Here is a 15735-nt window from a genome sequence, read left to right on the forward strand (position 1 = left end):
GTGCTTGCACTGGATAAATCACGATGAAGCCCTGATAAATAATCTTCTAAACAATGATAGCGATTAACGGAAACTCTTATTTTTCGGAGCACGAATGTTCTTAAAATTTGCGAATTTTTATGAAACTCCTGAAACTACAAAATGTTCCAACAGCATTGACTAGCAAAAGTCTCAACGCAAAGAAGAATTTCCTTCATTATTATTATTCCGAATAATTATACAGGATATACTGAAACACTGTTTGAAACACTGTTATCAATGTGGGTCCTGGTTCGGAATGTATACATTACGTATACACCAATTTCCCTCACATGACATGGGTTGACCCGCAGCTGTAGTAAAGACACTTGCTAAACATGCCCGCATTGTGGACCGAACCACGGACCTTGTGATTACGAAGCGAACTCCATAATCACAAGGCCACGCGCTACGATGAATTAAATTCAATGTTCTCGGAAATATAATTCCGGCCAAGAATTTTTCCAGTTTTAATTTTATGTTTTCACAATAAAAGAATACGTTTTTATTGTTAAAAGTTCGTGATTCGCTAACCTCAATGCTCGTCAATTTGTTCAAAGGCATTTTTATGGGCAAAGGAAACTAATTACAATTTGTTCACAAAATTTTGTTTTTTATTTACTTAAAATAATTATATAGGATACAGTTTTTAACGTTCAAAAAGCCCTCAACCTTCTCCGAAAGAGAGGAGACATCGTTTTGCCCCAAAATTTGCCACAAATGTTTGTTAAAGTATTTGAGAAAAATTAGATGACGTCATTCAATATATGATGACGTCATCTTGAGTTCCACCACGAATAAAGGTCAAACCAGTGGAACATAAACCCTGGGATAAAAAAGTGGTTGTTCGCCCCCCACACCTTCACCCCCTAACCCGGATAGGGTTAAAGCTTATTTTACCGAAAAGACGAGTGGAGATCATATAAAAGGCATCTTAAAGTTGTTAAGGGATCTACAAATTTTGACAAATTTTCGTTGGTTCTTAAGATATACGTCCTTATGCAAATTTTTATGCAGTATTAATAAAAGAATTAGTTTTCAAAAATCGTTTTTTGTATCACGGTTAAAAATATTTCAAAATATACTTATAAAATATACTTATAAAATATCCTTTAGGGTGAAGAAAAAAATCGTTTCCTTTTTTTTTGACTTTTGAAATTCATATATACTCGTCCGGTGACATTTTCTTGCAGTTTCCGTATGTATTCGATGTTACTTCCGCTAGCGAAAATACTCCTTTCATTCGTATGATGTATTTCGCAGCTTGTCGTACTCCAAAGACAAATATATACTTTAGTCTGTGACGCTATAACTATATCACGCAACCAGCAACCTTATTTAACATTTTTCAACCCTGAAAATAATATTTTTTTACGTTCATACGTTTATAGCTCTTTTCGAAAAAGAGCAAACGGTATCACTTGAGCAGTGATCCCGCAAGCGGCAGACCGTAGAATTTCTAGTTTGGCAGGGATGTTAGCCAAGTACTGATCATCAACAATGCGCTGCTGCGCGGCACAACTTAGTCACCCGACTTCTTATTTTTGACCAGTCCTTGATTTTCGTGTGTCCATCATACTTGGTTTTAACATTTCTCTATATATATTTATATTTTAATGTCTTTTTATATATTTTAACTGGACAGCCATTACTTCACATGTATGTCCAGTATAAATATTTGCTAAATAAAAAAATAAAAATTGCCCAAAATGTGGTGGAAATGAGGCCTACTGGCATCAGGGCAGGTATCCGCTGGAAACATTGACAACTTCGTAGTTCTTGTTATATAGATTTATATATAGTTTTTTGGTTTAAAACGCACAAAATTACTCTCACAATTCCAGTAAATGAGGATGGGTGTTCCTGTACTTTAGTCAAACAATAAGTACAGATAATAACAAACTTGCAGTTTAAATGTGTGCTCTGCTTACACTTTTTTCATTTTTTTATTGGTTTTTGTACTCGATATGTACTTTCCCGGGTATAACGAGCGCTCATTTTTGTAATATATCGCAAAGTTTAACATTGCCTTTAAAGTTCCGCTAATTATGCGAAATTATGACGTCATCAACTATCTTTAAAAATGCAATTGATGCCATCGAGCTTAATTATAATAAATAAGTATTTAAAGTTTATGTTAAATGATAAAAATGCCAAACTGAATGACTAAAAACATTTTTAACCCTATATGTCTTTGCAAAATGGAGAATGTACAACACCTTCTAATGTAATGTTCAAAATCTACAGAAACAATCAAGATATTTTGAAAAGATATCTGAGTTTCTAGACAACTTTAAATTTCTTTCATTTTAAATGACCTTGTTCTTCACAAGAGTTAAGCTTTAAGATTAAAAATACTTAAAGGCTGAAGTGATTGTAAATGTTGTCCATCATTGCACCAACTTTTATGCAGTTCGTAAAAAATAAAGTTAGAACCAAACTGCTTGAAAATTTATTATAAATTTTGTAGTTATCATACTATGGCGCATGGTGTTAGTTTCACTTTGCTTTCACTAAATTTTAAAGCTTGTACAGAAGTGTACCTCCACCAATATAAAGCTGCTGAATTTTTAACTTTAAAATCACTGCACTGGCTAAGACAAATTATTCTCGACAAACTATTTATTTACAATATAAAACAAACAATTAAATAAGCAAACAAACAAACAAGCGATGTGACAACCGTTGTTAAGTCGTGATTACACTTTTTGCTATTGTTATCGCATTATCTCGAATTTCCAAATAAGTTTCTAAGGTACGCCTAAAGGACAAAACGTACACAGAACAAACATAAGAATCTACTTTTAATTTCGCTCTCGAAAATGTTTGTAACGTGGTGGTGAAAGCTACTTCGACGTTCCATTGAGTTCATTAGAAATACTGTTAATTCCCAATTTTTTCCGTTCCTCTTCATATTTATGTACATTGCGTTTCATAATTTCAACACAAGGTCCAAGCAATCTTTCAAACGCGTTTATGTTCAGCACAGCACATTTAGTATCATCAGTGTACGAATAGACTGAAGCTACACGTGGCTTTTGTAAAACTAGCGCCAATTCACCGAAGTATCGACCTCGGTTTAGCTTAACTACTTCTTGTTCTGTATTTGTATTTTTGTCTGTAACACGCACAGACACTTCTCCCTGCATGATAAAATACATGTTGGTTGCAGAATCACCTTCTTTTATAATTTCCTCACCTTTGGAGAAGCGCTTCTCGTCTAAAGCATCAGTAAGGTTCATCAACTCGTATGGTGTCAAAGAATCGAGCATCGAAACACCCATCAAAAGAGTTTCGAACGTTTTCCGTTTTTTAGCGGTTGCTTTTACAACTATTTGTCGAAATGTTTTTTGGTCTAACCCCCATAAGATACCTTCGCCTGTGGCCATAATGGTGGCATTTCTTGGACAGTTATATAACAACGCTAGTTCTCCAAAGAAACCTTTATCTTGTAACGTAGCGACTTTTTTCTCTCCATCACCGTCTTTAATTAAAACGTCGTATTTACCTTCCTCAATGACGTAAAAGTTATCACCGTCATCACCTTGACGAATTATAACATCGCCTTCTTTGACGCGTTTTTCAAACATAGCGTCGAAAAGAATTCGCTTTTGCTCGGCGTCGCATTTTTCGAAAAATATTATCCCCTTTGCTGCTTCTTCTAAACATTTTAATTGTTCGGAAGTCTTTGGGTTGACGACAATTATTTCACTTTCTTCATCTTCTGCAGTTGGGTCGTAGGATTCAGCTGCGACAGCCTGTCGTCGACCACGTGCTGGAGGTGGAACGAAATCATCATCGTCCATGTTCACACTTGTTTCAGTATTTTCTTTAACTTTGTGTGAAGTTTTTATTTGTGCGTTAAGACTGTTGTTAGAGGATTCAATTGGACTCTTTCTGCATGCGAGACCTAACAAACAAGCAAACAAAAAAAGTTTTTATTTATGTGGATAAAAAATTGTTTTGTTAGATCACTCAGTATTATTTCTATCTTTATTGCAGTGCTGAAGATCTGCTAGCTATCTGTCTGTCTGTAACGAGTATGGATCACTGAATTCTCGTGGATGTTTTCACGGGCTTCTGAATATTTTTACCCTAACATATTTTTGTTTAAATTAAAAACAGAAATAAGACTGAAAATAGACTAGTAAAAATGCAATTATTTTTTATATATCAACAAATTTTTTGATTATCAATTGTTGAACCACATAGAACCACAGAGTTAAAATTAAATGGATGTAAAAAAATGTTTCTGTGAACAGTTTTCTTTGTGTGTTATCACATAGGGGAAGCCAACAATCTAGCTTTTTATATCCTTGTGTCAGGGGTTGGTAGGAATAGCTTAAAAACTTAAATAAAAAATTATACAAACTTTCGAAAAAATCTATTCTTTTCTTCCAAACTCCCCGTGGCAACATTTTATCTTGTCTGTCACACGAAATATGAACATTCATTTTTTTAAACGTCGTACGCAACATGTATTTTAAAAAGCTGTTTCAAAGTCTTCTGCTGGACGTTGTTCGTTGGTTAAAGTTTTACATTCTTTAAAAAAACATTTTATTTTATTTTACAGTCTACTTAACACGTTATTGACATGTGAGTCGGACTCCGCATTTCATCACAACATATTTAACACTATATTATATCACAAAAATCACCGCTTTATGAAAAAAGAGTTAAAATAAATACAAGTTGTTGCGTTGCTTTCAGTTGGAGAAAACCGTCTCACTAAAACATAACAATCTTTAATGTTTTAGCATTCCTTTGTTATTTCCAGAGAAAAAAGTAGAATTTTTTTATGCAAGACATAGAATGTGAAACCAATCACTCTTCCATATTCATATGTAATAAGTTAATTACTATCGCCAATATTCTGCAATTAAATTTTATTCACTTACACCCGTGGGTGAGAGTGTTTAAAATGCAACGAGAGTTCCGCGGAGGTATAACAAATTTAATTAGGGCGCCGTATCGATCAATATTCGCTGTATCCGTCTATTCGGATTTTTTTATGGTTATTTATCTATTATTTTCAAGAAATTTATTTATCTGTTGTCTTAGTATGAGTGTTAAAACCGCTCCAGTTTCTTGCTGTTATACCAAAATAATGTCAAAATATATTGCCAAAATGGATTCTAAAACCAACCATGAAGGTACAAAAAAAACCTCCATGAACAAACATAACAATATCCAAATAAGGAATTATGTGTTATTGTTTTTGCCACTATTATTAAGGACATCACACAACAAAATAACAATGACATAAATATAAAGTACGCACATGACTGTTCCAAATGACCCGTTCTCTCATATAATCAGTGCGTATAAATCATAAATTAATAATTACCCATAATTCTGTGCCCTGCAGCTGCTATAATTATTATTTATTGTTTAGTTTCTCATTTGCTAGTTAAGAAAAAAACATGTCAATATTATTATCACGAAACAAAAACAACTGTATTAAACATTTTGCAATCCAGACTGTTGTTACATTCAAATGTATTGAAAAACTAGTCGTCAACCCGTGGAAAAATCCACGGGGTCGCCCGTCCTTTATATATCGCATTTCATGTTTCCGTAACAAACAGACAGACGACGGTTATTATCACAAAGAAGATATCGTAGATAATGCAGTGCATGCTACTTAACAAATGCAAGTACATTTGGTCAGAATCATATTCACTCAATATCAGATATACAGGAATGAATAGCACAAAATCAGTCGAACTAATTGGAAGTGCTAATTCTTTTTATTTGGTCAGTTATTTAAATAAAGGGTAATGCGAATGTGAATTACAAGGATTTTCTCAGAAGGATTTTCTCAGACAAAATTTGCTTCAAAGAAGCTAAAAAGTGCAAATTTAAATACTTCAGACCAACCGAATCTTGACAAAGAAAGATTCAATAAACTGTCATAATTTTGTACAGAGAAACAAACAAGCATGGTGGTAAGAACTACAAAGCTTTTCTATACTTAAAAATACAAAGTTTTATATAATATAGACAAGAAACCTTCACAGTGTGGTAAAGCAGTGAAAAAGCTAGACTGTCGAGGTGCCTTTTTAAACTCGATATAACGCATGAAGACAACACTAAACATTTTAACTAAAAGCAATTATCAAACTTGTTACTGTCTTTAGAACTCTGAAGTTACAACAGTAAAACACTTGACGAACTTTTATATAGATAACGTTTTCTATCACTCTTATGGGTAAGTAAAATTAACGTTATGGTCAACATAAAATATTAAACTTGTAAAATAAAATCCTAATAAAGGCAAACCAAACCAAACATCACAGCGTATCAATTCATTACATAATTTTGTACTTGAGTTCTAATTCATTAACGTTCATTAAAGAAGATGTAAATATCTTTTACAATCACAGAGTGTTACATTTTTAATAAATGGGAAAAAAATGTCACAGCTTCACATTTTTGAAAATACGTGCTTGATATATATTTTTTTTATTCTATACCTGTGTTAAAAAAAAAATCGATTATTGTTATTATTAGGAAAACCTGTATGCTGACTATTTGAGCAGAATTTGCGGCTTAAGTGTAGTGTGGCGACCGTGGAGTCACTAATACCGAGTTTAAGTGTTTAAATTTACATAATAAAATTTAACCCCAAGCTGTCGTAACACTTTTTTTGCTGATATTTTTAAAGCATACTGATTGTTACTGCTTACCCACAAAGCCTTTTTGCACTCAATTATTTTTGGTGTTACCGCTGACATAACACAGAAATTAGTTCGATTTTGTATTTTTTAAGCAATAAATACTTTCGATTTTAGGTAAAAAATCATACCAAACACTTCTTTGTACAGCCACTGACCATCATTTCATGAGTTTCTGAGAAGTGTGTTCTTTGTAGCGAAGTGTCCGGTCTGGTGTGCAGCCAACGACAATCCAATTAGGTAAAAAGTGCAGGGAATTATTTGACGTTTCTTTCATTTGTGTCACTCAAGTGACAATATACAAAATCGATTCTATTGGTTGTTTCTGATGCAATCAATTAACATGCAACCTTCTTAATGGCACTTCATTACATTTAATTCCTGATAAATCAGCCGAAATTGCAAGACCGGGTCTTAATGAAACTCTATTTTAATGAATTGTTTCACACAGAAGATATATTCTCGTTAACATTGCTTTCAGAAATGAGACAATGGCTTATATACATATCCGCATAAAAGAGAAAGACAAAATGTCAAAATATTTAAATATTTTTTTTATCTACTGTATGACATCAAACACAGCTGGAGTGATATTTTGCACAGTTCTTCAAATATGTTTTAATTCTTCTTTTCTTGCATTTAAAGAATTAATAACAGCAGCATATTTCAAATGAAAAAAACTGCCATTTTTTTTTCTACCAGGTGTTTTGTTACTCTGTTAACATTCTAATAATTTAAAGTTGCTTCTTTACTTTTTATAACAAATGATTTCAATGACTTGAATAAGCAAATACAGATCTTTTCATCGTGCTTTTCAGTGAAGATTTCCTTCTCTTCAGACTTCGTAATCTTAAAATAAGTATTGATTATTTTGAAACCTGTGTGTAGAGTTTTAGAAGAGTTGATCCATATATAACACTAAATCATTTACTTAAAAAAAAATAATATGTTGTTTTAGTAAAGAATGACCAACTATTAGAATACATGATATTATTATTGCTATTACGTATGGCTAGATAGTATCCCCTAAAACATGAATATTTCAAGAACTATTCACATTATCAATGGAAAGACCTTCCTTAATATGAAGAAAATTCTTTTGCACGTTATAATATTTCTATTGAACATATAAATATTATGAATTCGTAGTTAGCTTTTATCCGACCAATTTAAGTAGATCCCAACTTTCTGGAACTTCGCAGTGCAATTCTACACTTCCCGTTTGGGTAGGTTTGAATTCTTTCACTTCAGACAAATCATGTAATTTCACCTTATTCAAAACATCAATATGAATATAATTTTAAACTCCTGAATATTTTATAACCTAAGAAAGTAAAATCAATAATGTTGCTAACTATTATTTTCCACTAAAACTAGTTAGTTATATTGTTAAGAAAAATTGCCCCATTACTGCTCAATGTCTAAGAAAAATCCCGCATGCTTCTATAACCATATTATACCAAACCGTTTTGCTTAGTGCTATAAAACTTTTAATTCCTCTTATTGAGTCTTATTGAGAATTTTATATATGAGAAACTCGTTGATACCAAACCACGAAGCCAGAAACTGATTTGATAACGTGGGTTGCTTTGAAACTGTCTTTTAAATTCAACACGATCACAACCAGTTACAATAAGGAAATTAACTTTTAAACTCTCCAGATTAAATGGTCACAAGGTGGATAATATATACTCTTAATATATAAACAATAAAATATTGAACAGAAACCATGGAAGAAATATTCTCTTCCGTTATATTCAGCTCGTATATTGTAAAAATATTTACTTTAAGATTAATAATACAACTTTACTTTTTGTGTTGACTTCCTATATTCAGCTATCATGAAAATTGAGAATACATTTACAAGAAAAATGCTCAACATGGCAAATCATCAGTCTTGCTTAAAATATTTTATTTCTTTGAAATATTTTTCAATATATGAATTAATATTCATTGTCATATTTGACTTACCAGAAGAAGTTAAATAAAATAACCAATCGAAGGAAAACAAAACAAGCAAACAAACGAATAAACACACAAACAAATAAACAAACAAACAATCGAACAAAAAAGTTAACAAAAATACGTGCAACAAAATACCAATAAAACAGACAGACAAACAGGTTTGCAAAAGAACAGCATATATTCGGATGCTCCACCATAAAGAAACAGAAAGCATATAAGGTTATTCCATAACTCCTTATCCTTTTACCATTCTTCATTTCTTCTTCTTTATATTCAAATTACTTAAATATATAAAATAAACAACTTCACAGTAAAAGTCTTCATTATTGCTATATTTAGTACTTTGTTTAATATCAGCCCCTTCGTAAAATACTTCACTGCGGTTTTTTCTGATATTCTCATTTCTTCTTGTTATAAATTTGACAACACATTGAGAAATTCGTGAAATATATTAACAGCTAAACAAAAAATTGTAGCAAAAGAAATCATATACGCCCCAGTTTCATAATTCATCACAATTGAAAAAAACGAAAACAAATCTCTTTATTTTCAGTTGTCCTAAAAACACAACAGCTCTCTTCCATTAGTTTATTGTGGAAGAAAAAAAAGACTGTTTTTGTATCTTTAACCAGATGTTTTAATACACAAATAAAAAGACAAAATGAGTAAGTTTACTTTTGCAGTTTCCATTTTAGAGCTTGAAATTGAAGTGAATTAAATTCAGTTAATGGAATTAAAGAAAATACAAGCAGGTGAAATGTAACTATAAATAAATAAAAAGAAACACTCGAGCAGCTATTCCTTCAACCTTTTTACGCCATTAAAGCTAACATATCTAAAACAGTGGAAATAGGTATGGTTATGGCTTTAACGTAAAGATGTATAACTCATAAGTATATCAAACTATTTTGACATTGTTGTATTCTTGCAAACAACATATTGCAAAAAGTAAACAAAAAAATTAAGCAAAGCAATTTCTTTGCCACTCCCCTTTTACTATTAATTTCAAAAAATTTATACAAAACAAGAACTAGTGAGAATATTCGCGATAGTCTGGGAAAACATATTTGGTTGTTTATTTATCAGGAAAGAAAGGTTAGGACCTGCTAACACTTTAAAACATAATCTATAATATAATTTAACATTCGGTCCACAACTTCTGAAAAGTAATGTAATAGCATTGAAGAATCAAATTCCTGACCTTTTTTTTTCAATAATGTTGTTATTTTCAATGTCTAAGATCCAATGTCTTTACAGTTCCATTTTGTCAAATTTGGATTCAGAAATGCAAAAAAAAACAACTAGACAAACAAATGCTGATGTAGCTATTGTGCCATTTTAAAAGTGAAGATGTTACGATACCATATGCATTATACTTTTACATGCGCGCTTTTTTATTGTAAAAAGAGAATGTATTTTGCGTTTCAACATGAACATCTTTAACTTTTAGGCTCAAAAAATCCAGAGTGTTTTTATCATATTCTAAGCACAGTGAAGATTGAGAGACCTAGAATTGCAGTCTGTTACAAAAATGTTCAAATGACAGACAGAAAACTAGATTTTGTAGGGAAAAATGTTTCAAAAAACCTGGGAAAATACTTTTTACATCAATGATAAAATACAACTTTATATGTTGCTTTTTGCTTATATTCCATTTAGGTTGCAAGCAAAATTTCAAGATGAGTATATCCTTAAGATATCTCTTACTTATTTTTCATCTTGCATATCTGATAGAGTGTTTTCTTTTATAAAAAAGGGTAAGTAAAGTTAGATAATTCATCTTACCTTTTCTTCTTTTTCTTTTTAAAGCCTTTTTCTCGTTAACAAGCCTTACTTAAATTATTATTTGCATTCTTGTATTGTAACATAATATTAACATTTGAAGAAGAAAGAAAAAAACTCCCATTTATTTGCCAAAACAATAAAAGCAGTTTACAAGAGAATAAGCAACTTATTCAGCGTGAATTGTAGAAAAAAAACATGTTAACGTTCAGTAAATGAAATTACCCCGCTATATGTTTTCATAAACATATCTTTTTTAAATAGTCATCTCGATAACTGACTTATATATATATCAAAGGAACCAGCCAAGAGGAATTTAAAACTAAATAATTGCATTTTTACTAACAAAAATTTACTTATATTTTGTATAGCATAACAAATTTATACATTGAAGGAAAGACATCATTTAACAAGTTTTAACCACACTGAAGATGTGAATATAATTGTTAACGTAACGGAAACACGAAATTTTTAAAATGCGCACCAATACCAAATGCGATACATTTCTGTCCACTTTGTTGCAACGAGTTAATTTACAGGACGAGCAAACGCGACGGGCGACCCCGTGGATTTTTCCACGGGTTAACGACTAGTCTCTATACTAATAGCCGTCGTTTGTCTCTGCGCAAGATGACACCTTAAGTAGCGAGACATACGAAATGCGGTATAAAAAGGACGGCCAAACCCGTGGATTTTTCCACGGGTTAAAGACTAGTTCCAATGATTAACACTATGTTCGCCAGCGAGTTTATATACAAAAGTTGTAATTTTCTGCAACAGTTCCTGCAACCAGGAGGGGAAAGTTTCTTAATCATTCATTTCTTGTTGGTAATATACAGCGCTATTGTTCTCATAAAATTGTTTTAACAATAGTGTTTGGAAACAATCGGGTTTGAGGTTGTGAAAATAGTATTGAATTATTGTTTTTTATTGAATATATTGCAAGGTAGAGGAAAAAATATAGCTAACAGTAGTGATGTAGATGTAGAGAGGTAGCACTTTGTTTATACATAAAAGCATACTTTGACCCAAACTTTAGTTTTCCAACTTATGCACCATAAAATTTTACCTGAAAATATTTTCTTAATTCACCAGAACAGACTTCGTGACGGTGCTAATGTTTCGAAAAAAATATTTATTTATAACAATTATTTACCCAGAAAAGCCTCTTTAGTTCTGTTGGTACTGTTGTATGCATTAGGCCCATGAGTAGGAGGTCCTGGTGCATTTGAGGCTCTAAATTGAGCTAGACATGTGGCGCTGTAGATTAGTGGTTATAGCTCTCGTACTCTGTGCGGGAGACCGGGGTTCGATTCCTCTTGACGGCGATTCAACATGGGCGAGTGAATGTTACCATAACCCTGGGTTAACCCAAGCCATGTGAGGGAAATAGGGGAGATAGCTCCATGTGTTGGCCGTTAGATGTTGCCGAGAGTTGTTTAGTAGAGCGCAGGCCCTAATTGGGTCTGCGTAGCTTAAAATGAGAATTAAATACTCTAGGACTCTCCATCTAAGCCATAGCCCCTTCTGGAAATAATAGACAGGGTACATCCCTCGATATTAGTGAGGCTAGCCACGTAAAATATGCACATCTATCTATCTATCAGCCATACATACACAACAACCTCTTTCTTAGGATCTCAATCCTATTCTCATACTAGACGACAAGCAGAATTTGAACCTTTTTTAAAGTCTCTGTTATGACAAAGTCAGAGATTAAACACACAACCTTGCACACTGGAAACTAAGAAGTATACTAGAAAGTAAGATTGTGTTAAAAAGGCTGCAAATATTAAACTCACCGCTTTAGCATCTTTTAAATGATAAACCTCAAAAGAACAATTTTTTATCATCAAGACAATCCAAAGAATTATGTCAAAACATTTTGTCGGCTCATCTTTTTGTGGCATTATAGAACATTACACAAATAAAAAAGATCTATGTTTAGCAAACGAGTTTAAAAATAGTCTTGAAGATGACAAATTACATTTTAAATTGAATCTTAAATTATAAATGGATTAGAGTTTATGCGTGTAAGTTTCATTTTGTATGGAGAATTAAACATTGTCAACACAGGACAGTCAAACGCGCTTTCAATGGAGACAAGACATGAGTTAAATATTTATAAAATCATTTCTGTACATATTATGACATAGGGAATCTTTTTAATCTTCTGAAGGTATTCTAATACGTATTTTAGTTTCTTAACATTTATAACCACCATTATAGAAAAAAACAACTCTATTTTGCTTTTTATGAAAAACTTAGAAATTTTAAGAAAATTATTAATTCTTTTTACAGTTCATAAATCTTAGTTATATTTTGCAATGTTTTTCTTTTGTGCTTTATAAAAACTACAGTTAAGAATAGGAATATATAGTTAAAAATGGGAATATAGGTCGAGATTTAAAAAATGTGTCCACTATAGCGAGATGTCTGCTGCATAATTGGCTGATATTGCTCCAAAAAGCTGCTCCGGGTATTAAAGCATAGTGTTAACTGCGCTTGGCTTATGCAAGTAAGCAACACGGGTTCTTAGGCATTCGATTGGCTCAGCCTGTAATGCCCGTTGACAAGAGCTTATGTAAACAAAACAATGTAAACAAGTAAAAAATACAAATTATAAGTAGTATCGCACAATGACCTTTTTATGCAAAAGCAACAAAAAAAAAATGACAATATTTTTCCAGAACAAGTGCGATAACTAGTTTATCATATACCAGAGCAATTTCAATCACGGTTTATGAAGCTTAACAACGAAAATATTTATTGGAAGATAATATGTAATTATGTCTTCTAATTCATAATAAAAAATTTTAATTCATAATAAATTATGGGCGAGATGTAATTATGTTTAAAGAAAAACAAAGTTTGTTTATGTCACGCCTCAATGAAAATAAATAAAATTTAATTTTATAGTATTGAATTAAAAGTAGTGACTCATCTTGCAAATTTTTTATTAGCTTGTAGTGGAACATCGTTCCATATTGCGTTTATCTCGTAAAAATATTTACGTATGCCTCATAAGTACCGCTGATGTATAAAAAGTTAAATCAAAAAATGGAATAAAACACAGAACTCCTTCAACGCGCTATAGATATAATCTCGCTAACGTGAAGTTATTGTATGGTGAAGAGCTCTGCTACTTCTCTTTAATTACTCTGTCGAAACAAAAAACTTATTGAACTGGTAATATTTATGATCGATTGTTAGTTTGTTTCGTAAAAAAAATGTCTTTTATGAGGAGAAAATTATGAAACAAATTTACCGACAAGTTCTCGCTTTTCAACAAAACAATGACTTTATTAACCAATCAGGACAACTATATCAGCTTTTTGCACGCTATTTCAGCCAATCAGAGAAAATATCAGCACTTTGCACTGTAGAATTGAAAAAAAAAAGTAAAAATTGCACTTGTTTTTTCTCACAACTAAACGGTCCGTTTAAACTTAGCCTTAGTTCATAAAAATGTGACTAAATTTAGCGTCAATATTCTGTCTAGTACTTTTTCAAAATGTCTAGAATGAACTACCTAGCTTGTCTATTAAAACGATGGCGAATTATCTAGTTCTATCTAAGTTAAAAAGTAGTGAAAGACGAATTTGAAACGTTTACTTTCAGTCTCCATACATTGGCTATTTAGTTTCTTCAGTCAGTACCCGTGCCCCCCTTAGTTAGATAGCTAGCCAAAAAAAATAATTTAAGTCTGCTACAACTAAACTTCCAGGTGCAGGCTGAACTTTACATATCATCCTGTTAAAAACTAGCGAACTTCTGATCGTCACTATAATTATGAGTTAATTCCAATTTTTAATTTTTACCTCCAAATTAATTTCAACATTGTAAGAACCTAAGTTTTATATTCTTTCTTTTACCTAACAACTTAGACGCTTAATAAATACAATAGTAACTGATTACTCGTAAAGTATTGTCCCTAGTCATTGCAAGAACCTTGCAAACCCGGTCAGTACTTTGACCTCGGTCATTATTGTAATAGTGGAAGTGTCAATTGTAGAGAGGTATCCACCTAGAAATAAAAACTTTTCATCCACATCTGTTATATAGAAACATTCAAAATTGAAGAGAAAGGGTAGTACTAACATTCGTTTAACCTTAAGAAATGGAGGGCATTTTTCCATCATCAGCTGCACTGTGATGTAACTTTTTGTTCACAGGGTATTTGAATTTGCTAACGTTTTTTTACTTTAGCTAGAGAGGCGTTATGATATCCTGTTTTATAACTCTTTTTTGAAAAAAATAATTTGAAATGTTAATGATTCTATATCTACAACCACAAAAATCATTAACGATTTTTTTTTATATAGTAATCAAATAACTTTAACCTTCAGATGTAAATGACCAAAGACTTTGCCACACACATTGGTTAGTCACATGAGAGGGGTTTATGAATAGGGGGTACTAGAGCATAGAAAAATAGTTTTTTATGACTTTTTTATCATAAACTTTTCAAAAAGTGGAAGTTACTTCAATAAGATATTTCCAAACTTTAAATAATTTAATTTTTATTCGTTACCTCTTCATGACCACATCGTTAAACTTTCTATCGACAATGTAAAAAAGTTACTGCGTTATAACTTATTAAAGAGGGTTGAAATAATTTTTTTAAAAAATTAGGTGAATATTCCACACGTAGGTTAACACGTTTTAACAAGATGTTTACATTTATTTAAACGAACGAATGAACGAACGAACGAACGAACAAACGAACGAACGAACGAACGAACGAACGAACGAACGAACGAACGAACGAACGGACGAACGAACGAACGAACGAACGAACGAACGAACGAACGAACGAACGAACGAACGAACGAACGAACGAACGAACGAACGAACGAACGAACGAACGAACGAACGAACGAACGAACGAACGAACGAACGAACGAACGAACGAACGAACGAACGAACGAACGAACGAACGAACGAAGGAACGAACGAACGAACGAACGAACGAACGAACGAACGAACGAACGAACGAACGAACGGTGATATTATCATTGTAGTTGAACTTTTCTAACTTCATTTCAACTTAAAACCTTTGCAGGACAATAAAAACATACGAGATAAAAAAAAATCTTTTTATTAGCGGACTGTAAACCGCCTTGTTTTGAATTAACAGAAAATTATTCTCTTAGTTTGATACTTTGTAAGCAAAATGAGCAGTAAGTTTATGTTAATGCCTGGCATCCAGTTCTTATAAACTTTCACCATAATTTTAGTCCAAAATTACTTGAATTTGGGGGAATTTATCAATTCAAATACGTTGTGATGA

The 15735-nt window shown here is 32.1% G+C and overlaps 1 protein-coding gene across 4 annotated transcripts; it reads right to left on the minus strand.

Annotated features, from left to right (window-relative positions):
- Positions 1-2609: 2609 nt before the first annotated feature.
- On the minus strand, positions 2610-9459 carry LOC130641944 (cAMP-dependent protein kinase type II regulatory subunit-like). Of its 4 annotated transcripts, XM_057448973.1 has the most exons (3): positions 8796-9449; positions 7448-7544; positions 2610-3928 (listed from the first exon to the last, which is right to left on the minus strand). In XM_057448973.1, exons 1-3 carry the CDS (start codon positions 8835-8837, stop codon positions 2865-2867), a joined length of 1203 nt encoding a protein of 400 aa, XP_057304956.1. In that variant the 5' UTR covers positions 8838-9449; the 3' UTR covers positions 2610-2864. The 4 variants fall into 4 exon arrangements, with proteins under 4 accessions (XP_057304956.1, XP_057304955.1, XP_057304958.1 ...); XM_057448972.1 differs by lacking the exon at positions 7448-7544 and having other exon boundaries at positions 8667-9459; XM_057448975.1 differs by lacking the exons at positions 7448-7544; positions 8796-9449 and adding an exon at positions 5366-6774.
- Positions 9460-15735: the final 6276 nt, after the last annotated feature.

The sequence above is a fragment of the Hydractinia symbiolongicarpus genome, chromosome 4, assembly GCF_029227915.1.
Source record: "Hydractinia symbiolongicarpus strain clone_291-10 chromosome 4, HSymV2.1, whole genome shotgun sequence".
NCBI lineage: Eukaryota > Metazoa > Cnidaria > Hydrozoa > Anthoathecata > Hydractiniidae > Hydractinia > Hydractinia symbiolongicarpus.

What these genes read in the sequence shown, in the direction of transcription:
- LOC130641944 (XM_057448972.1), bottom strand. Translation starts at nt 8,874, where the DNA reads ATGCTTTCTGTTTCTTTATGGTGGAGCATCCGAATATATGCTGTTCTT. An exon ending in ATTTTATTTAACTTCTTCTG is followed by an intron (nt 3,929 to 8,666) that starts GTAAGTCAAATA and finishes CTTGTTTGTTAG; the next exon opens with GTCTCGCATGCAGAAAGAGT.